Genomic DNA, 24,600 nt, shown 5'->3' on the forward strand with positions numbered 1-24,600 from the left:
TTCCCTTCCTAAAATCACATCTTAATGAAAAAAGAGAGAAGCCATATGTATCTTTTATATGTTAAGTCACTATAACATTTAATAGAAAAAAGTAAGAAAGTAAGAATACAGAGATAACATGATCCCCAGATTTCAAACATAACATACACCAGAGAAAGACTAGGAGCAAAAGAAAAATTAGCATTTTAGTAGCACCATCTCAGGCATATACATATATCATTTTTAATGACACATGATCCCGTTTAAGCATCTAGCATGCATATTAAAGATCTCTCGTATATATGACCATATAGAACAATCAATACATATGCATGTGTGTGTAATCACTGTGATCTTTACAACACTTTTAATGACTAGATGTGATTCTCATTTATAGATGAAAGCAAATATGTGGGAAGTAAACAGTAGGGAAGCTGGATCTCTTTTTTTTTTTTTTTTTTGATTTTTGGGTCACATCCAGTAGCACTCAGGGATTACTCCTAGCTCTATGCTCAGAAATTGCTCCTGGCAGGCTTGGGGGACCGTATGGGATGCCGGAATTCGAACCGCCATCCTTCTGCATGCAAGGCAAACGCCTTACATCCATGCTATCTCTCTGGCCCTGGAAGCTAGAACTCATAACCAAGTTTGCATAATTCTTCTAGGAATGTCTTGGCAAAAGGAATTGCATTCCCTTGTACTAAGAAGGTAAGCAATCATGAATCACAAAATGTGTTTAGGGGACAGCAATTCCTCAGAATAAACACAAAGCAAAAAAAGTGCCAAAACAAATGTTTGATAGAAGTCCCAAGCCATACCTGAATGGACTGGCAGCAAACAAGAGAGCAGAATGACAGAGTTCCCTGACTAGGGTGACTGGTGTTTCTACTCAATAAGAAGGAAGAGCAGAACATAAGTAGTGAGAGAAAAGACCCAGAGACAATGAATAGTCTGGCCAGAGTTCAGCTATGGCCACAGGTCTAAAGTACAAACCTAGATTGCTTCACTGATGTGCTCCAACTCCAAAAATCAATGCCCAACAGTGAGCAACAGAGAAGTGACCAGCGGGCCTGCCTGGCCACAAAGCCTGGGCAAAGCAGTTGAAGGAAATACAAGAATACAAAGGCTGCACTGAGCTAAAGGCTGTGACTGAGCCTACAGAGAGGGAGAAGAGAACTAGGGAAAAAAGTAGAGGCCCTTTACAGGCCCACAAAGGTTCATGTTGGCAGGAGTAGACCTTTCTTCCCTAGACAAAGAATGGGACTCAACGCCATTCACAGTGCAGAGGCCTTAAAGCCAGGCAGCAGAATTTGGGGTTCTAAGTCTTGAGGGAGCCATCCTAACAGCTGAAGGAACAGGCAAGGGGCCAGTGGAGAGAGCATACTGGGCATAGCCCCACAGCTCTGAGGTTGAGGATGGACAGGCACATAGCATGGGAGAAAGGGACCTTCGTGGGCACTTAGCCTCATCGCCAATGTCACTGCTTCTTAATAGAAAGGCAACAGCAACTCAGACAAACCTGGAATGAACATTTGACTATTCATACCACTACACAGATAAACAGCCATGGTTTAGTTGATTTAGCACCAACATATATGGGGAATGGAATTTCTTACATAAAAACAAGTCCTTCACAAACCTCCATATTTACTGTGAAGAAATGCTTGGAATCATTCTTAGATATTTTTGAGCTGAATATGTAGCTCAATGGTAGAGGCCCTGAGTTCTATTCCTAACACATAACATACACACATACGCACATATTAAGTGACTCAACTACCTCTCCCTAAAAAAGGAACTGAAATAAAATATATTTGAATAAGACATTTTTGTTCTAAAGTATTTATTAATAACGTCTATGTTACATGGCATTCCAGCAACATAGTTTGTATTGTTTACAGAACCTGTAACTATATCACTATAAGTATCTTATGAAATACAGCTTTAATTAGCCTTTGAGAACACTAACAGCATACCTTTAAAATTTCATTTTCCATAAATCTCAGTGAGTAAAGCAATTATAAAATTAAAAATCTGAAAGCAGAAATGCTCTAATTATACGTCATAAGTATATACTAATCCCCTGAAAGTTACATATAAATTTCAACAGATAAATGTAGAAAAATGTAGTGTATAAACTATGCTACCAGGATATATTTCAGCCTGAAAAAATGTCTTAATTTTTGTAATAAGCAAAACTATGAAGAAACTAAAATATAAAAAAAATCTTTATAGACGAAAGTACAGTAAGGTACTTGCTTTGTATCTAGCCAACTCAGATTCAATCCCCAGAATCCTGTATGATCCCCTGAGCATGACCATGAGTGATCCCTCAACAGTGAGGAGCAAGCCCTAAGAACTACTTGTTTGGCCCAACACACACACACACACACACACACACACACACACACACACACACACACACACGAACGTGCGCACAAGTCTTAATTGCATCTCTAATCTTTCTTTTTTTCTCTCTAGTACTATACACTTGTATATTGTGTCTTCCTGTCAAACACAACAAAAGTACATTTTATGAGGCCATAGAAACATAATTCAAAAGAACTCCTTAAGAGAAATAAGCCGATTGCTATCAGAACATTTCTCACTGTAATAAGAAAGGTGGGGTCCAGGACTTGGGGTGGAGAGGGTTGGGGAAAGACAGACTAACCTGGTTTGTCAGAAAGCTTCATCTCTACCTTAGAGAAAAAAATATTTGTTACCAAACCTTTACTTTAAAGCAATTTGCAGCAACATGAGACATTTCTACCAAGCTCCATTGCTAAAATGTTTTACTGAAATCTAACCATTATTTTTTCTTAAACTATCAGAATTACACAAAACAAAGGTCATACCAAAAAATGTTATCACTATTTGTAAGGGAGATGGAACGACAGACAGCGGGAAAGCCTGCCTTGCAGCTGGCCAACCAGGCTCAATTCCCCACGCCCTGTATGGTGTCCCTACCAGAAGTGATCTCTGAGCACAAAGCCAGGAATAAGCCCTATGCACAACCAGATGTGGCCCAAAAGTAAAAGTCTAAAAAGTAAATAATAATAATAATAATGAAAATATACAGAAAAGTTTCTCCAGTATGTATTTGTTTTGCATTTTTATGTTTTAAAGCAGATTTCTTAGACTGCCAGTGTCTGTTGAGCACCACTGTCATTGAAGAACCATGAGTAGAAGCTACTCAGGTTATAGACACTGAAACCAAAATTTAATAGAAACTAAAAATCTGGAAGAACTGAGATATCATCTAATTCAGAAGGTTCCAAACTCATTTGACCTACCAGGGGAAAAAAATGACTCGGCATTCCCCTTGAAAATCTACCTTCTTAAAGGTGGAAGTATACTGCTGGAGTTAAGATATTTGTTTTGCAATCAGCTGAATTTGATCGATTCCCTAGCACTGCATATGGTTTTCAAAGTGATCCTTGAGCAGTGAGCCAGGAGTAAGCCCTGAGCACCATAGGGTGAGGCAAAAAAGATAAAAGAACTCTACCTTCTTTAAAAACATAAACGAGATAGCACAGCTGTGTTTGCCTTGCAAACAGCCAATCCAGGACCTAAGGTGATTGGTTCAAATCCTGGAGTCCTATATGTCCCCAGTGCCTGCCAGGAGCTATTTCTGAACAGATAGCCAGGAGTAAACCCTGAGCACCAGTGGGTGTGGCCCAAAAACCAAAAAAAAAAACCACACACATACAAATGGAAAGTGTCCCTCCAAATGGCTCTGAGGTTGCTGTCTTCCCTGGAACATTTCCAACAGCCCTCAGAGAAACACTGGTAGTCAGTGTATAGACTAAATAATTCAATTTCACAGAAGGCAAAACCAAAACTATACCCAGGCTCTCAACCATCCTGAAAGCTTAACTCTACCATTCCAACACACACTTGATAATTCCTACTCCATTCAACATGGTCAGTATCACTCAGTACTACTGGGACCTACTGACTACTAGGAGTAGAACAAGGTTCAATTCTTTTTTTTTTTAATAATATTTTATTTAAACACCTTGGTTACAAACATGATTGTGGTTGGGTTTCAGCCATTTAAGAAGACACACCCCCATCACCAGTGCAACATTTCCACCACCAATGTCCTTAATATCCCTCTTTCCCTCCCTGCCCCCACCTATACTCTAGACAGGCTTTCTATTTCCCTCATACATTCTCATTGTTAGGATAGTTCGTAATGTAGTTATTTCTCTAACTAAACTCATCACTCTTTGTGGTGAGGTTCATGAAGTGGGCTCTAATTTCCAGCAGGGTTCAATTCTTGACAGAAGTCACCAGTTCCCTCTGTGCATCCTTCCAATGAACAGAGCATAATGTTGAGTCAATACTACACAGGGAAAATAAAACAGACAAAAGGTAGCCCCCATTTGATCAGCTGTCTAAAGAACAGAACTTAGTACATCCCAACAGAAGGCCAGTTCATCCTGCCCTGAATGCTCACCATGGAGAAAAATGAGAAGGGAAAGTTGCTCAACACTGCAGGTGTGAAAATGGGTAGTACATCACCTTCAAATCTTGTCTTAAAGATAGCTGGGAAGGAACTCAGCTCATGTTTATTATTTCTAGGTGCAAAGCATAATCTTTTTTTTTTAAATCACAATAATTTTTTCCTCAAAAAATTTGTGGACTCAGGTTCTGAACTCATGTAGATGTGTAACACAGATTCTACTGGAAAAACAGGGTTAGCGAGGAGAGTAATGGGATATTAATAAAATGACCGATTTGTTGTCCTAGGTTTTCCTGGCCAGGAGAATGGAGAATGGAAAAACTGAACCATGAAATCAAAAAGGCATCTGTCTTCCAGGTTTCTCCCTGCCAATGTCTTGAGAAAAATGTTTGAACTTTCCTGTTGGCTTTGTATGCAAATAGCTCCAGCTGCAAAATGAACCACATCTAAGTTCTTTGGTTCAACATCTGCTGGTCCAATTCCCATTATTCCTTCTCAAGGGTCGGCCTGTGACAGACAGTTGAGTTTGCCCTCCATAGAAGCTGTTTTGACGGAGCTAATTTGGATTAAAGTATCGTTTGGACCACTTGTTTTTCTCTTTGATGACCAGTGCATTCTAATGTGGTCTGTGTAGCGCTGTGAGGAACTTAGAAACACATTGGAAAGGATGAGATTCAAGGCTTGGCCTCCCACCTTGTTTCTAGAACATTTATATTTATAAAAGTGAACAGTCATGTGCCTCTAAAATAGCACCACCCACATTGTACACAATAGCAACATGACAACAGTAGGCATATGACCTCTCTCAAAGACCCGAAGCCACAAGAGTGAAAAGCATTGGCTGTTTGATACTGACAGCACATTTTGAGAGAGGGCCTGTGGCTGCACAACCACTTTCCTGGGGCATCATAGAGAAGGGAATTAGAACCTGGCAATGGCCCCCAGGGCTTGGATGCCCTGTTAATGCTCAAGTACAGAACTGGCAGGAGAAGGAACAATGAACTTGGCACAAATCCTCAAGCTGTGGGTCAGCCACAACCAGAAAATAGTCCTACATACCAAGCCCAACTAAGACCCTGTCCACAGGAGAAAAAAAAGCTTCTCTGGGTCAAAGGAAGGCATTACATCACCCCTCTATATTCTGAGGAAGATATTTATGTGGTCCTGAAACCCATGTATGCATTAGGAGACACAATCTTAGTAGTTTACTTAAAAATTAGAACATTACAAAAATTGTATAAAAAAGTAATTTTTTTTTTTTTGCTTATGGGCCACACCTGGTGACACTCAGGAGTTACTCCTAGCTATACACTCAGAAATCGCTCCTGACTTGGGGGACCATATGGGACACCGAGGGATCAAACTGCAGTCTGTCATAGGTTAGTGCGTGAAGGCGAACACCCTACTGCTTGTGCCACCATTCCGGCCCCTGTATAAAACTTTATAGAAAGTTAACCAATAAAAATTTTTTAAAACAAAAATTAGACTCCCAAGAACAATTTTACAAAGAAAAATTTCATATTTTTCCAAAGCATATGTTAGATTTTTAAACAATAATCATAGTACCATGCAACGATACATATAATAATAGGATTTTTAAATAATAGTACTAAATGATACTGTTCCCAATCCTATGATTAGTACTTAAAAATCATAATATTATACGCTATGAATAATCTAAAATTTTTCTTTGGAAAAATGTTCAGAAAAGGGGGGAGGAATAATACACTCATTAGGGGTTTCCAAACCCCTAACTTTGGTACTGAAACAGCTTACCTCTCTATACAAAATTGCTGTGAGTTGGCCATAGACGGGTCAAGGAAGAAGTAAGGTAAAAAATAACTTTGAAACAGCTGTTCTCGACCCAGGATGGACCCAGGTTCGATCCCTGGCATCCCATGTGGTCTTCTGAGCCTGCCTGGGGCAATTTCTGAGCACAGAGCCAAGAATAACCTCTGAGCTTCACTGGGTGTAGCCAAAAATAAACAAAGGAAAAAAGAAAAGAAAAGAACAAACCAGAAAAGACAAAAAGAAAAGAAACAGCTGTTCTCTCTTGTTCTTTCAGTGAATCTGGGTCTGCTCTGGTTAATCACAATTTCCAAGTCATCGGTATGAACTGGGCACAACCATGATAGTTATGTGAGTCCCAGAGGAAACAGTTTCTTAGCAATCTTTGAGGAATTATTTAAGGTTTCCCAAATTTTTCTATTTTTAAGGGAAGCTTGGTTTTGCTTTCCTCCAATTATTATAAACGCTAAGCACTATTTAATTCCCCTTAAAAAGGTTAAAAATTATCCAAAGGTTACTTGAAAGTAAACCTACTTTGCTAATTTTCAAAAAAAAAAATGTGTGAACACTGTTTCTTAGTAAGGAACAATGTTCTTCCAAGTGCTTAGATTCAAAATATCTTTTATTATTCTTTATGGGTTTTGGGCCACACCCGGTGATGCTCAGGGGTTAGTCCTGGCTATACGCTCAGAAATTGCTGCTGGCTTGAGGGACCATATAGGATGCCAGGGGTAGAACCCAGGTCCATACTGGGTCAGCCATATGCAAGGCAACGCCCTACAACTATGCTATCATTCCGGCCCCTCGAATTATTTTAATTCTGTATGTACAGCCTGTACATCAAGCCTAAACCTGAGATAGAAAGATAAGTCAAACTGATAAACCAAAAGTTTAAAGAGACATAAGTCATACACACACATTTGTGGAAACCAGAGGAAACCACCCACATGCCCATCAGTGTAGAATAAACAGTAACTGTGCTCTAGTCACACACCACACACCAGCAGGCTAACAGAAGGGGTTCAGAACCCGCAGCAGTGGGACAGATAGACAGAAGGGGACCTCTGCCATGTGGATGAAGCCAAGCACCTAGAACACAGCTGATAGCTGTGACCTGGGAGACACGCAGAGACAGAAAAAGCAGAGTTGAAGCTACTAGGGCTGGTGGTGGGAAAGAGCATGTTTCTAGGCATCGCCTAGAGCTCAGAGGTCTCACACTCAACTGCCCACTGCTTCCAATCTATAAAACAGAAATAATCATTCAGCACATCTTAGAAATCTATATTCTTTAGGAAAATCAATAGAAAATGCCCTTACAATGATACTGCTGCCCATTACCAAATCATTCCCAGTACAGGGGAGTGGGGGGGGGGGCAGGTGGGGAGGCAGTAACACCCACTTTGCAACCTGTACTTCAGAGGGTCATTTTACAAGATGAGAACTGTATAGAGACTGTTTGTACACGTGGTGAATATACTAAACAATAATGAATGTGCTATGACACAATTGAAATAATAGAAATGTGCATAAGCTAAGGGTCAAGCAACTTTTGCAAAGAAAAAAAGGTACAACAGCTCTAAAGAACTAATGCAGTGAAAGTGGCACTTCTTTTCCTAGGAGAGAAGTTGTCAGTGCACAGGCAGTAGCAGAAAGGAGGGAGATTTTGTGACTGACAACCACAGCAAAGACAACAGAGACTCAGTCAGGGATGTGGCTCACAGGCTTCCAAAAGAAGCGCACAGAGCTTAGCAAGGGGCAGGGGAAAGCAGGCAGTGAGCGGGGCAGAGAAAAGCACAGAGAAGGGCAAGGGAAAGCAGGCAGTAAAAGGGTCCCCTACTTGAAGAGCTGCACGCTGATAGAGACAGCAAGCGGAAAAGCAAAGAATGCCCCTATCAGATCCATTCTGTGCTGGGTACACTGTTCAATTCCAAGAGTCAGAGTATGAGGTTACATGGCTGCCATTCTCTCCCCATGAGGGCTGAGAATAATTTAACATAAAGAATCTGCCTGCATATTTGGTCTCTCCTCACTAGCAATCCGCTAATTCCATCATCAGCACTGGGATTTTGATGTTTTACAGTGCCAAGGATGGAATCCAGGGCCTTGCACAGCAAGACATGTTTTCCCAAGTCACTTCACCAACCTAGAACTAGCTTTGCTGAAGGTCCTGCACTATAAGGAGACACTGAAGACCATGAAAGAACCTGGACAGGAAGACCACTGACCTCTTTGAGCCTGAATCCTCCTTCAGCCAAAAGGCAGCCCCTAGCAAGAGCCCTGAATCCACCATACCCTGCTTAGTTTTCCCTATTCTACCCCAAAGAGGGAACCTTCCTCCCCTTCTACTTTTTCTACAGAATTAATCTAAGTGCTTCTGAATAACTGTGCTGGATTTAAACTGTGGTGAAAATTGATTAACATTCATCTCTTTTGAAAAAGGTTCCAGGAGGCTCAAGAAGATATAGAGAAGGAGATTGAGAAATCAAAAAGAAAAACTTGTGTTTTTCCTTAAATGTTAAGGCTCACTTCACTAGGATCACTTGGATCATGGTGTGGAATGAGGTCATATCAACTGTGAAGCCAACTGGGACATCCACCTCACAGCCTAGACACTAAAGATGACACTTCAGCAGCCAGAAAAGACAGTTCAGGACCCACACAGGAGAGGAGCAGATAGTCCTACTGACCCACAATTCAAACTGGCCATTGAGGAAGTTCACAGAGAACATGTGCGTGTATGTGTTACTTTAATAGCTTTATCTACAACTATATAGATACATATAAGTGTGACTTATCAAAGATGGTCTCAGAATATACATTAGAAATACACACAATTTTTTTTTTTTTTTTTGGTTTCTGGTTTTTGGGCCACACCCAGCAGTGCTCAGGGTTACTCCTGGCTATCTGCTCAGAAATAGCTCCTGGCAGGCACAGGGGACCATATGGGATGCCAGGATTCAAACCAACCACCTTAGGTCCTGGATCAGCTGCTTGCAAGGCAAACGCCGCTGTGCTATCTCTCTGGCCCCAGAAATGCACACAATTCTTAACAAACAAAATGCACTGCTCATTGGGAACAAACCTTGTTCCTCCTTTCACAGAGTCACAAATCGCAATTTGTCACCTGCTGCGCTATAGAAATGATTTACTACAAAGCCACTTCAGACTCTTTTGTTTCTCCCTCTTGAGGTAGCATCACCATGACCTACACCCTACTCTCTAAAACTAGCTCTAATCTCCCTCCTCCAGTTCCCTAAGGACATCATAAGTAATGAACTTTAATCTAGTGTCTTTAGGCAGTACACAAAGACCTCCTGTGGGTAAGGAAGTCCCATCACATTCCCCTCTGTGCCCTGCCTCTGGTCTCCAGTGGCTGAAATAAATACCTTGCCTCCATGAAAGAAGACCCAATTCCCCTCCAGTCCTTTGAAATCTTTTGCTTATATTCATGGGAACATAATTTCTCAGGAGCCAGGCTCAAAAACCCCTCAAATTAATGTTCACATTTTCCACCCTCACATCTAACCAGCCAGTACTGCTGAGGAGGTGAGAGAACCTGAAGACTGTGGTAAATTCCTAAGCACATTTATCTGCTCAAACCAAAACTTTCAGAATAATCATAATAATTTTCAGAATAACCATCTTCCATGTGAGCGGAGGTGGCCATGAGTACCCAACATTAAGTCACATTCTCAGGCCTCACGCAGAAGCCCATGGTTCCACAAGGACGATAAATTTTGAAGTCCTACAGATTGCTGTCCCACTGTAAAGTCCATTAGGATCCAACATAAGCATCCACTGTGAGACCTGTCAGGATCCACCATGAGGCCTGTGAGATTCGATCATGAGGACCCTGAGAGTCTACCACGAGACCCTTGAGGATCCATTGCGAGACATGTGAAGATCTACCATGAGAATCTACCATAAGACCTGTGAGGTCCATTGCAATGAACCATCACAAGTATCCATCATGAGATCCATGAAGATCCACTACGAGGCCTATGAGGATCCACTGTGATGATTCACCATAAGGATCCACTGTAGGTCTTTGAGGGTCCCAAATGAGGCTCATGAGGATCTATCATTGAGGATCCACTGTGAGGATCCACCGAGACCTATGAAGAACTACCATGAAAATCTACAATGAGCCAGTGAGGATTCATTGTGAGGTTTAGATCTGGAACCAATGACCCACACAAGCCCACACAGTTCCAATAAGGCTGTGAGCAGACATGGTCCCAGCTCCCCCATGGCTCCTGCCCACTGTCCTCACCATGCTCACAGCTTCATTCTAGCCATCACTCACTCTACCAGGCTTGAGACAACAGGGCTGTTACTCACACATGGATGAGGAGTCAGACATGCCTTACTCCTCAGCACTGCCTACAAGGAAGGCAGGAGCCAGCTACAGGCCAGAGAGAACCAAGAAGCAACATGCAGGGGTGCTGGATGTTGGATGGATGCTGGATGAATGGTGTTGGAGCAGTCAACTCCTTTAAGCACCCCACGGGGAAGGAGATTTAAGTTCCCACCCACTCAGGACCCCTTACCACACTGTCCCCTCAGGACCAGGCCCCGAGTGCCCCCTGGTGGTGAGGGCAGGATCTGACTTGGCAGGCAAGAAACCATCAAGTGTCCAGTATGGAGGATTGAGCTTCCTTGACAGGGGACGGCAAAGCTGTCTGGTGTAGGAGAAGCCCCAGGACAAGAGCTGCTGCTGAACAGCCAAGAAGCAGCCACAGAAAACCTCGCAGTTTTACCAGAAATGAGATAACAGCACTCAACACAGGATCTTTGACAAAATACTGCATAAAAATACTTTATTTTTGCATTTATTCAATTGGCTTAGTTTTTAATATGTCTACATGATTTCCCTCCAAAAACAATTCTAAATACTAGTGGAGATGGTAAGTTTAATTTTAGGACATAAGGACCTTACCTTAACAAAACAAATTAGAAAAGGTAGATTCTACTTTCATGACAGCTAGCATACATGACCCTGTTCTGGAAATCCTGCCTCAAGCCTGGATTGCAGGAGTTGGTATGCAACTTAGTAGCATTTGGTATGAAGCCAGAATATCTTGATTCTATCTGGGCTCTTCAGGTGTCAGGTCAGAGAAGGAGTGTAGAGGGGGCGAGTGAAAAGCTTTCCAGGAACCAGCCAATGAACACAGATGGCTGCACTGTACCTGCAGGGAACGTGGCCCACAGGATGGCAGGGGACGTGGTCGGGGTCTCTCCATTGCCACCATCAAAAGTCTCTGCCGCCTGTAAGACCAAGGAAAGGTGTTTTAGAATCTCCTCCCGTGGAAATGTGGCTGGAGCATTTAGTCTCCAATTCCACATGCAGATTCTTAGGATGCCACAAGTCCTCATACCCTGGGAATCGAGATACTGCCCATGCCCCCATGCTCTGTACCACAGCCTGAGCACTGTCCTCCCTCCTCAAGCATTCTATTTTCATCTTAGCTCCTAAACAGACCGGGACTGGCACCGTCACCCGCCTTAGTTAAATCACAACCAAGTGTGAGTCATTGGTGGTGGTATATGCCAACGTCAAAGTGTTAATCACAGTTTCAACCCATGAACTTTACACCCAAGAATTCATACCAATCTACCATTTCCCAGTGTATGTATCATTTTCATTAGAAAAACAGATAATTTTCTTTTAACAATCTAGAGTCCAAAGCTTTTCCATTGATTAACATAAGTCCTACTATAAACTAATAAAATAAATTGGATTCATCTCTACCCCTTAGCAGTCTTACTGGATAGACTTTGAAGCATTTAGCATTTAGATACTTCGCCCTGCAGGATGAAGCTAGAGATAGAACCTGGGCCCTGCACACACGTTCCATGAAATCTATGTAATTGCACCAACTGAACATACTGAACCCCAACCTAGAGCTGATATTTGTAATGAACAATCCTGCTGTCAACACAGTCTGAAAGGGCACTCAAGGGAGCTGCAGAAGGCTGTGCTTGTCGGGGAGAGCAGTGTCAGGTACCTACAATATCCAAGTCACTACAAATTCCAGATAATCAGAAATCCTATCTGGCTTCTGAATTGTCTGCCAAAATGATGACTATTTGGGGCATCATCAATAGGGGCTAAATGGTGTAGAAAGTAGTTCATATTCATGCAGATACAACTCCCACATTTCTATGTCAGCATGTAGAGAAAAAGATTCCAAATAAGCTTAATTAATCAGAAAGGGCTGGTCAACACAGTACCTACAGCAATACTGTCATGTAACTTTTGGCACCCTGCTCACACTCCTTTTGTTTCTGACATAATGTATCAAGCATGCCATTTAAATTAGGTTCCCAACATAGGTGATTCTGCTCCCTGAAGAGCACAGGAACCATGGGTGCAAGGTAGGATGCCATAAAAGTCTCAGGTGCAGAGAGCCCTACTACCTTGCTTCCAATTTGTTTAAAGACAGATTTCTAGCCTGTTATAGGGATATATTTTGAAAGGCCAAGTACGCTTGGAACCTCTGCTATAAATAAAGAAGTCTCTGCAAAGTTTTAATCTTCAAATAACCCACAGCATCTAAGCAAAAATCTAAGATGACATCTAAAACATACTTGTCTTCAAAATAGAATTTGAACAAAATTATAAATTATGCCTAACAAAAGGTAAACATATTCAAGTAAAGGCAGAAAACATACAAACTTGTTGAACAAAGTTCAGCTAATTTAGATAAGATACAAAAACAGGAATGTCCAAACTAAAGATTGACATAGTAAAGACCAACAGAAGGAAAACATCCTAACCAAAAAAGAAAAAAATACATCATTCATCCACAATGTTCACAATACAGAATATATATTCAGGACCTTATTCTTCATACTAATGTCATAAATCAAACTCCCTATTTTTAACAATTCCTTTTTACCCAATTACAGTTCCAGAGTAGGTGAAACTATTACGTTTAAAAAAAAAAAAAAAGAGCAGCGTTCACTTGATGATTGTTCCAGGACTTGAGCTCAGGCATCCTGACTCCTAATCCAGAGGTTTTCCTGCAAGACTATACTGGCTCCATAAAAATAACTGGTTGTAAAATATTTCAATAAAATGAACACACACTGAAAAGGATTACAGAAATGACAGTGCTTCTTCAGCTAACAATTTCCACTTAGAATGCATCCAACTCAAACCTAAGGGATAAATCCAGTGACACAAACGTACCAATTAGCCCTAGAAGCCACCAAAAGACTGTGTAGTTAGTATATTCTATCAGCTTGTGACAGGTGTAAACATGCAAACACGTGCATTTCTCCACTCCTGCCTGGGCTCCAGGGTTCCTAAGCCACAATCCCTAGGCATCACCTCTGAGAAGCACTTTCAGTTTCTTCCTGTTTCCACCACGACTGCTTCACTAAGCCAAGGGCACAGCCAATTCTCAATGAAAACACAAGGGTTTTAACCTTCGGAGGGCAGAAATTTCTATTTCCCTCATCCCCTTCAAAAAAATTTTTTTCCAATTCTGGAGTTACGTTTAAAATGATCAAGAAAAATAAAAAATCATAAATGCTAGTGACAAAACATCACATTTTCAAAAACAGCACTCCATTTTAATCCCACAGAAACATGATAAAGCAAAAATAGGTAAATAGCAGTACATACCTCAAATCCACCAAAATCATCATCATCCATTCTTCAACTGGTACCTGAAAGATATCAAAAGAATTTGAAAAATAGGCCCCCCCACGAAGTCATTTGTGTGACTTCTCTAACTTAAATGCATATACATTTAACTTGCAGATTAAAACGCTTTCATTTGGGTTAAGGGGGAAACTATGCATATGCATTTTCAATGAAAAGGAGACTTCCAAAATTAGCCATTCTGGCAAAATTCGCCATTCGGCGACTTTTACAGTAACCATGCATTTTGCCATCTGATGTCAAGACGCCAGGAGTGGAAAAATATTCTTTTACATTTTAATTCGCTTTTCCCCAATTGGCGCTAGGGCTCAATGCAATAATGCTTCCTGCTTTTTGCATCTACTCCTCAGTTGTCTGGCAACATCAGCACAAACTCGGCGAAGAACAGGACTGTGGTGAATTCTTGGGACTCTGGCCCGCACCACAGAGGTTCTTCCCTTGGTTTCATGGCCGAGGTTGATTTAGATTTTCAAAATTGATCAGCATTTTTGAGTTGTGGCCACAACTTCTGGAGCATTTTGATATGTGTATTTTTAGCTGAACTGCTTTGCACTTTTGGAAAAATGTGGAGCAAGTTACTAGGCTGATCAAGATAAATCAAGTCATGTATTCATGGGTGATCAGGGGATAAAAAACACAGAATTTCTCTTCTTCCCTCTCAAGAATGACTAGCAGACTAGCAGAAGACTGATATATGCTTCACTTTGCCCTGAACATATGTTACAAAGATGTAAAGAGAAAAGCACTAAGTCCTAGTCTTTAAAAAAAAAATCAAGCAAAGAAAAAGAAGCTTTTATCTAGCAAACCAAAAATCCTGAAAAGATAAAACAAGTGTAACATGATGAATACATTAAAATTTAGTACAAAGTCACAACAAACAAGAAAATCAGTAGATAGAATGAAACTCAAGTCAACACAAACTATTTTCTAAAAGTGAACAGCCCAATAGTGATTGCAGTTCCCTTGACCCAGTAACAAATACAAGACTTGGAAATGGGAAAACAGTCTTGTAACCTCTAAGGAAAAATAAGCCAAACAAAGCCATACAATAAACAATAATTTTAAAGATACTTTGAATCATGAGCTCCTCATGAAATTAACACTAGTGTCGTCAAAACTCAAACTCAAAAACTGGTTAAAGAAAAACCAGTAGTAGAAACCGTTCAAGAGTTGTTTTGTTTTTATAAGCCAAGATAATTTCTCTGACAGAAACTCAGTAGGTAAGGACATAAAAGGAACATATGAAGTTCTGTAGGAATCCATAACTGAAAACGGGCATTACGTTAACCAAACTTGGATATTGGCATTGTGGTTATTCACAATTTTCAATCTCATGAAAGAAATATTTAAAGATGTATTACTCCAAAATCAAATATGAGCAAGTCATCCATATATAGCACTTAAAAAAATATAAACCAGACTGGCAAAAATTCTCGGTGGTTGTTTGAAATGGAATTCACATTAATTTTATATTGTGAGTGAACAGAAATCTGTGTGTGATTACTTTTCTTATTAAAAAAGTTGACAGATGAGTGATATGGATACTGAGAATTAACCAAATCAAACTACAAACACGAAGTTTGTTTTTTCCACATCTATCCCACAAATCTCAGGAGATAAAAAAAGTATTTTTAGCATCCACAAACACTATACCCAAAAACATGGATGGAATGAAATTTTTATAGTAATGCTTCTATGATTTTTTTGTAAATCACATCCCCATAAATTATCTGTAAGGTGCCAGAAAGTTTCAAAACAAAAATACGCAGGCCAAACAATCATTTCAATTTGTTTGCTGTGGTAATGAATCAAATACTATCAGTTTCCAAAAAAATGATCTAGTGCTACAAAAGGACTTGTTACTCACCACTGATGTTTTCCATACCCAGCAACTTCCACATACTGAAATGCACATGATAGTCTACTTTATTTTCAAAGAAATATTAGTACTTCTAAAAAAACAAATGTGTTCTGAGCTTTTTAAGAAACAGTACTATGGAAATAATATTTTTAAAGCAATCATCTTTCTCTGAATAATTTAATTTCAAATCCTGTGGCAGTTTCTGTTTCCTTCTGAACCAGTGGAAGAAAAGTACTAAGGAGCCAGAGAAGAAAAAATGATCAGTATTGATTTGTATAACTCAATTTTACAAAAAGCAAAATCCAAAGTTAGTGTTTTAAGGGATTTAGTACAGAGGCAGTTTTTTGATGAGTTTGGCTACTTGAATGCATTTAAAACACTTTATCTACAGTGCATTAATGAACAATTTTAACTATTTTTAGTACTTAACAAACTAGCTTATTAAGCTACAACTATTATAATATAGCCACACGATATATACCTGTCATCTATGTTACAGAATTATGAACTTGGCTGTAAACTTGACAAATGAAGTAAATCTGTGTGTCTGGTACAGGAAAGGTATGTTTAATTCTGATTCAGTGTGCATACACAGGGAGATAACCAGAATATTGAGGGTTAAGAGTTTCCAGAGCTCTATATCTAAATTTCAGGTCTTTTATTATACAACTCTATTAATTTTCTCCCTTATTATGATCGGCATTTCATATATTGATGATAGTGTCTAAGAAATACATAAATATAATACAATGTAATAATTATATTAAGCAACTCCGTGAGAAATTGTTCTGGTCCTCCAGGATAAAAAGGGGATGAAAGGGGAGAGAAGAATGTATGACTATAATAGTTGAAAATGGTCACTATGGACAAGGACAGCATACTGAAAGGAGGTAAAGTGATATGCAAGATACCCCTTCAGTACCAGTACTAGCAAATATCTAAAAGGGAAAAGTGGGGGAGTGTTTACCATAGTAGTGGTTGGGGAGTGGGGGAATCTGGTGGGAAGTATACAATGTGAGTATTGGAACACTATATGACTGAAACTCATTAAAAAAAAAAAAAAGCCTGGATTTAAGGGAATCCAGATAAGAAAGAAAGAAGTCAAGCTCTCGCTGTTTACAGATGACATGATACTCTACTTAGAAAACCCAAAAGACTCTACCAAAAAGCTTCTAGGAACAATAGATTCATATAGCAATGTGGCAGGCTACAAAATTAACACACAAAAATTAATGGCCTTTTTATACACCAATAATGATAGGGAAGAAATGGACATTAAGAAAACAACCCCATTCACATTAGTGTCAGACAAACTCAAATATCGTGGAATCAACTTTTGGTAGGTAACTTTAAAAATAAAATTAACCTCTTTCTTTAAAATATCAAAAACAGAAATAACATACAATCCAGTTTCCCATCTTCAACATATTCATCCTCCAAATTCAAAAATATAAATTAAATTCTGACTCTGCAACAACATGAATAAAATTTGAGGGCTTTATTTCATTAAAATAAGTCAGACAAACAATATGTGATTCTGCCTTCATGAAACACAAATAATAGATGAATTAAATGAAATAATAAAAAAGTGATATGACCAATCCAGTAGCCTTTAGACAGGGAGAAAGACAGGGAGATAGGGGGAGGCCTTATGTCAGAACAAGGAGGGAATTGGGGGGGCTGCAAATATGACTTTCAATGATACCAGCTAGAAGCGAGAGAATGTAGGATGCAGTGAAGTTAGATCAACAGAAGCTCCAGAACACACTCAAAGTATTCAATCATCCCAAAGTGTCCTATTCATAAGCAATGCACAATTATCACTGAACTTCACTCTGTTCCTTCTGGAAAACCACCAACTAACCCACAGCCAGAAAAAAAAGTACAAAGAAAATGAAGACACATGCAACTTCTCTTAGTAAAGGTTAAAAAAAAAAGGACAGTCATTAAGGATAAATTATCAGAACAGTCTAATTGTTCAAAATCAAAAATTCAGGCTTACCTGCTCAAGAATATTACATATTCACCTACATTTCAACAAGTGTTTCTGAGGTAAAGGAGCCATTTCTTCATGTTATTTTTTTTAAACCTTCCATAACTTGAATCAAGCAATTTCTCACACAACGAGCTCAATAATATTTGTGATTTAGTGACTGGGGAACAAATGACTACCTGAAAGCAAATAATGAGTTATTCCCTCAGAACTTCTTTTTCCTCCTTATTTCTCCTAGAAAAATTTGTTGGAGCTTGCACAGTACATTTAGTAAGCTAATAACATTAAAACAACTAAATCCATGCTAAGACATGGATGTAAAAGCTAAGATCTTAAAAAAAAATCATATACCTATACTCCATTCATTTATGTTTACAATTATTGCAGTTAATGACAATTCTTAAGCTTCCATATAAAGCTTAATTTCTATTCTATAAATCTACTACCTGAGAATTTTTTTTCCAAAAGCAAAATATTACAACTGAAAAACTGTAAATGGCTGAGAAGAGCCATTTTCACCTAAGGTCAGAGTAACCGAAGAAAAAGAAAAGCACCAGGACAAAGGACAGTGTCTTCCAGCTACACAGTCCCAAGAAACTGAGTCAGACAGAAAGACTGGCAGTTTTAAAGGAGAGAAAGACTGGGATCCTCTTTGACTCAGAAGAGTTATTTTTACCTCTGCCCAGTGTACCCCAAGAAGAGTTCAGCCCAGTTCACTTCACTCCACAGCTGCAAATTTCTTCTAGTCAATGAGCCCCTCCACACAACACATAAAAAACACCACCATACTCTAAAAGTCACAATGGGAAAGCAATGCAAAATCCCACCACATGTAGTGAATGAAAGATGGTAGTTCTGAAGATCCAATGAAAGGCAACCACCAATAGGTCACTCTAATAAGGACTTTAGAGAGGAAATTTTGAAAATGTTCAAGGAACCATGGAACAAGCAGCCAATAAGATTCAAGAGGATATGAGAGAAGAAATCATAAAATATCAAACAGAAATGACAGAACTGAAAACCTTGGTAGGTGAAATGAAAAACTCACAGTGAGACCTCACCAGCAGAGTAACAGCTGCTGAGGACAGAATCAGTGAACTGGAAGACAAGATGCATACCTCCAGACAACAGCAAAAATTGGAAGTCTTAAAATAAATAAACAGAAAATGAAGGAAAAAGTTCAAAATAAGAAAACAGACGACTTTGTATGGAACTTTGGAATTAATAGAAACAAAAAATTATTGGGGGTCCCACAGAATCATAAAGAAAAGCCCTATGAAGAATCAACAAAGATATCATTGCTGAGAAATTCTGAGAGCTGAAGAGTGAATTTATTTACATCCTGGATACCCAAAGGGTACCAGCTAAGAGAGATACAAATAAAAGCACCCCAAGCACTTCCTACTCACAATGATTTAAAACAGAGAGAAGAGAGAGAAGAGAGAAGAGAGAAGAGAGAGAGAGAAAGAGAGAGAGAGAGAGAGGGAGAGAGAGAGAAAGAGAGAGAGAGAGAGAGAGAGAGAGAGAGAGAGAGAGAGAGAGAGAACCTTACCAGGAGTAATTCTCGAGTGCAGAGCCAGGAATAATACCTAATCTCCCACCAGGTGCAACCCCAAAATAAAACTAAAGAAATTATGGTCTATGTACACAATAAAATCCTACTCAACTCAGTTTGCTGCAACTTGAACAACTTGCAAGTTCAAGTCTGCTGCAAAGTGAAGTGAAAGAATCCTGGATGGCACTGTTCAATGGAGAATGAAATTAGCAAAGGCACAGACAACCAGAAGGAAAGAACCAGAGATCCCATGCAAAGTGGAGAGCGGGAGTGATTGGGAGAAGGTGGGTGGGCTGGGAGAAGAGTAAAAGCGAAGCAGCATCAAGAGCACTGCAGACTGGACTGCACTGGCAGCAATGGCTGGCTGGGCTGGGCACAGTACTTTCATAAAATGTCTTAGGCAGTTTTCTGTAATTTAGAGAATTGCATTGCTTATATTCTCTTTAATGATGAGAAACTTGAAATATTTATAAAGATGATCAAATCAATCAAATTTCTAATGTTCATCAAGACAAAAAAAATGGCCAGAAAGCAAGTCTCATTCTTAAGAGCAACTTTTAAAATGAAATTATTGTGAGAAAGAAAACATTCATATGCCATATGTAATTTCTACTAAATATCTAAAGATATTTATTTTTTTAAAAAATCTTTTGCTACTGAAAAATAAACACTCATTTCCCCCCTTCAACTGAATTCACAAGGCAGCCCTGTCAGCTCCATCCGGCTCCAATCAAGCCTCCTTCTCTCCTCCTCACATTCACAATTCTCCTAGCATTGCCAGCCTTGATTTCTTCCAAGGAGTCAAAGTAGATGGCCACGTCTCTGACCATCCAGACAGCTCAAGCCATTTTAGAGCAGATCTGATGGTCACCTCTCAAGATGGCTGTTCTCACATCTGTCCTGCTCACACAAGAAGAGGAATTCACTCTCCACTGTGCGCCCACCTGATCAACCCAACTACTCCCTCTAATCTGGCTCCTTTCCTAATAACACCAAAATATGTTTCAGGTTCTACACGAAGCAAATGAAGCAAAACAAAAAAACAAAATCAAAAAAAGGCAAAACCATGCTCAACTCCACATTCATCTCTTAACCACAGCCCTCTCCACTCACAGCTCAGCTTCATAGATGCTCTATTCTTACAGCCCATGCATGCCTGTAACCAATTACCTCCTTTTCACTAAATGCAAAAAGACACTTTCAATTCCTGGTCTGACTTGAACACTAACAGCATCTGACCAGTCTTTCCTTTTCAAAACATGCTCAGGCTGCCACAGCAACACAAGCACCTTCCCTCTCCTTCTCATTTCTCTGCTCCTCCCAGATTACAGGCTCCTCAGGGAGCACCACTGAGCTGTGGATGCCCCAAACAAAACTGTTTTCACACCTGAGTACACCCTCTGCACTACCTCATTCACTCCTTTGGGGAGTTAATTTACAATGGAAGAAATCTCTAGTTCATTTCCCTGGAAACTCTAGATCCATACATGAGTCAATTTATCAACCACCTCAACCTCAACACAACCAAAACTGAGCCCAAGATCTCTCCATCAACCTTCATCTATCCTCCCTCCAGTACTAGTTCACTCATTACTCAGTAGCACCATCTTACAGCACAGTTGAAAGATAAAAACCTGGAGTGCTATGGTTTTTTCACTGGTTTCAGTGTTGGTACTGGTTTTGTATGTGTGTGTTTTTCTCCCTTCCATTCCAATATTTATCACCAAACCCTGTGTTCAAAATGGAGTATGTGTTCTCCATTCTGTCCATCATTATCCTTCAACTAGTCCATAGCATCCATTCAAAATATGCCTGTTTCAGGATTATCCCTTCAATAAAAATAAAAAGTAAAAATATCCAGAGAAACTAGTCAATGGTATTTAACTGTATATATTGATTGCCCTAATCAATAAAGATGAAATCTCTTCCTGTGATGCTTAAAATGATGTATGGTTCTTGTAAAATGATTATTTATATCTTTGATTACTTTCCACCATGTTTTTGTGCCTTTTGATTTTATTATTTTGACAACATAATTCATCTAAAAAGAAAATACAGTCTCTGCCTTTTTCATACAACATAATGAAAGTCTTCAAAATCTCCTCATACTGTATGTCTCAGAGACTAGAGCTGTTTAAAGTGCCAAGTATGGTGCTGTTCCCTACACATACCACAAACACAAAGAAAAGAAAACAGACTATTGATTTGCAGTCGCAGGAAAATTAAGAAAATTCTTAGAAATTTAAATGACAAATGTCTTCTCTACACTGGCAGTTCCTCAGTCTACCCTAAGATAGGTCTTCCTGAGATTTCAAGTGTGTTCAAGATCTGTACTCACAGATACTAAGCATCAACTTACTTACAGATGCATGGTTCCATGATCAGATACTATGTATCAATACTTAGATACTAAGCATCAGTTTATTATTATTCCAGATTATTGATAGTTACACGAAACAGCCATTGAGAGGTGAACTGCCTATTGGTTAAAAAAAAAAAGGAAGGAAGGAAGGGAGGGAGGGAGGAGGAGGGAGGGAGGGAAGAAAGGAAGGGAGGGAGGGGGAGGGAGGGAGGGAGGGAGGAAGGGAGGGAGGGAGGGAAGGAAGGAAGAAGGAAGGAAGGAAGGAAGGAAGGAAGGAAGGAAGGAAGGAAGGGGAGGAAGGAAGGAAGGAAGGAAGGAAGGAAGGAAGGGAAGAAAGGGAGGGAGGGAGAGAGAGAGAGAGAAAGAAAGAAAAGAAAGAAAGAAAGAAAGAAAGAAAGAAAGAAAGAAAGAAAGAAGGAAGGAACGAAGGAAGGAAGGAAGGAAGGAAGGAAGGAAGGAAGGAAGGAAGGAAGGAAGGAAGGAAGGAAGGAAGGAGGGAGGAAGGAGGGAGGAAGGAGGGAGGGAGGGAGAGAGGAGGGAAGGAGGGAGGGAGGGAAGAAGGAAGGAAGGGAGGGAGGAAGAAAGGAAGGAAAGAAGGAAGGGAGGGAGGGAGGAAGGAAGAAAGGAAGGAGGGAGGGAGGAAGGAAGAAAGGAAGGAGGGAAGGAGGGAGGGAGAGAGGAGGGAAGGAGGGAGGGAGGGAAGAAGGAAGGAAGGGAGGGAGGAAGAAAGGAAGGAAGAAGGAAGGGAGGGAGGGAGGAAGGAAGAAAGGAAGGAGGGAGGGAGGAAGGAAGAAAGGAAGGAGGGAAGGAGGGAGGGAGAGAGGAGGGAAGGAGGGAGGGAGGGAAGAGGGAAGGAGGGGAGGAGGGAGGGAAGAAGGAAGGAGGGAGGGAGGGAGGGAAGAAGGAAGGAAGAATGGAGGGAGGGAAGGAGGGAGGGAGGAAGGAAGGGAGGGAGAAAGGGAGGAAGGAAGGGAGGAAGGGAGGAGGGAGGGAGGAAGGAAGAAAGGAAGGAGGGAAGGAGGGAGGGAGGGAGGGAGGGAGGGCGGGAGGAGGGAAGGGAAGAAGGAAGGACAAGCTACAAGTTCTAACCAGTGACAAAGGTTCAAGGTGAATAATGCCAGGATGGATCACAGGCAAAGTGCTTGCTTGAATAGGACACCGCATTAAACCAGGGATCTCAAACTCAATTTACCTGGGGGCCGCAGGAGGCAAAGTCAGGGTGATCCTTGAGTGCAAAGTCAGTAGTAAGCCTTGAACATTGGGGGGTGTGACCCAAACAACTAAAACAAAACAAAACAAAAAAAAAGATTCCTCTAGGGCAGGGCCACAAAATGTTGTATGGACCCTTAAGCAACAATAACAAGATCTAAGAATTCTGTAAGACTGATTAGCTTCCCCCAATTTTTCATCTGCCTAATTCCTTCCTTCTAAATCAGTCAACACAACCTAGCTTTAAAAACTCACTACACTTACTAGATATAACTTCTTAACTATAATTGAATACAAAGCTGAAAAGACACCAATCTCTACCATAAAGGGACTTATAATCTAGTAGATGGCAATATATAATATATAATAGCCAGAGGAAATAGCTTCATGGCACCTACATATCAAGTTAAAATCCTGTGTAATTCCATTCAATATTTTGAAAAGAAAAGAAAATACTAAAGTCACAGGCAAAAGGCTAGTGAGTGTCCCTGCCCCCAATATTCCATCTTTATTTAACCCACACTGAAAAACTCCACAAATATTTGCTTTCAGGAAATCTGAAAGAGCAAATGCAATGGGGCTCCTGTAGCTTTATAAATAAAAGATAGAAAACCTCTGGTTAAAACTCAACAAGTAAAAGGTTCTAGCATGAGCCCCAATAAAAGAAACTCAATTTGATTCAACCCATAGCCAAGAATGTTTCCGGCAAGGTATGGAAATTCACAGGTATGCATTTCAGACTATTCTGAAGTGAATGTTTCTGACTTAAAGTCTGAACTCCAAAATTAGAATTATGAAGTGACAGAAAACATCACAATCTGAATTCTACTTACATAAAACCATATGGTTTTCCATGCCAAGTTCCTAATTTAGAGCTTAAGGTCACCATTGAAGACAGTTGGACATTGATCAGGTTCACTTCACAAAAAAATCAGATGTAGACCATCAAATTACATGTAACATCTCTAGCCATTCAGATAAATAAGAACAGTGGAGCTTGAAGGGACAGCAAATTAATCCAAGCCTTTCTCGGGTGTCAACCCTAACACTTTATGAAGTTCCCTTCCCAAAATCCTCTACCTACCACCAAGTAAACATGCACACCTCTACCTCCTCTCTCACCTACAACTACACATCTGAATTGCCCATTTCAATTATTCTTGGGGCAAATCTCTGCATAAATCCAGGTGTCTTAGTTCTTGACACACACCTAATTATTCAAGAAGAAAGACGAAAACTCACTCAACTTAACAGACTGCAAGTATGGATATGTCCCTCAGAGCTCCTCAACTTTCAGGAAAGTGTGCGTGAGCAAGTCTCCTTGGGGCTCCTTGACTTTCTGGAAAGCATGTGTGGGTATGTCCCCTCAGAGATCCTCAATTTTCAGGAGAGCACATGTGCAGATGCCGCCTAAGAGCTCCTCCATAGTCAAGTCCCAAGTGAGCAGAAACAAGTTGTGCCAAAGATGGACAAAGATGCTTCTTCAGTTGTTTGCTTAACAGCGACTGACTTCCCACCATAAGTTAACAAAACCAAATGCAAGTCAACAGACGCCTGTTTGCAACTATAAAATCACTCACCTCATTTGGCTTCAGAAAGCTCTACCCTATGGAAAGTCCATTTCAAATGTTACCTGGCTCACACATGCTAACATTTTGTTTGCATTCAGAAACCACACCAGATTCCAACCCACAAAGTCAGGATAATTTCCAG

The 24,600-nt window shown here is 40.2% G+C and overlaps 1 protein-coding gene across 1 annotated transcript in view; it reads right to left on the reverse strand.

The window, feature by feature from the left end:
- Positions 1-24,600, reverse strand: part of CCDC91 (coiled-coil domain containing 91) — a 258,097-nt gene that overhangs the window by 214,287 nt on the left and 19,210 nt on the right. The window contains 2 exon segments of the mRNA XM_049783896.1: positions 11,425-11,503; positions 13,869-13,912. Coding sequence (XP_049639853.1) covers positions 11,425-11,503; positions 13,869-13,898 — 109 coding nt within the window. The 5' untranslated portion in view covers positions 13,899-13,912.

This window comes from Suncus etruscus, chromosome 11 (assembly GCF_024139225.1).
Source record: "Suncus etruscus isolate mSunEtr1 chromosome 11, mSunEtr1.pri.cur, whole genome shotgun sequence".
Classification (NCBI taxonomy): Eukaryota; Metazoa; Chordata; class Mammalia; order Eulipotyphla; family Soricidae; genus Suncus; species Suncus etruscus.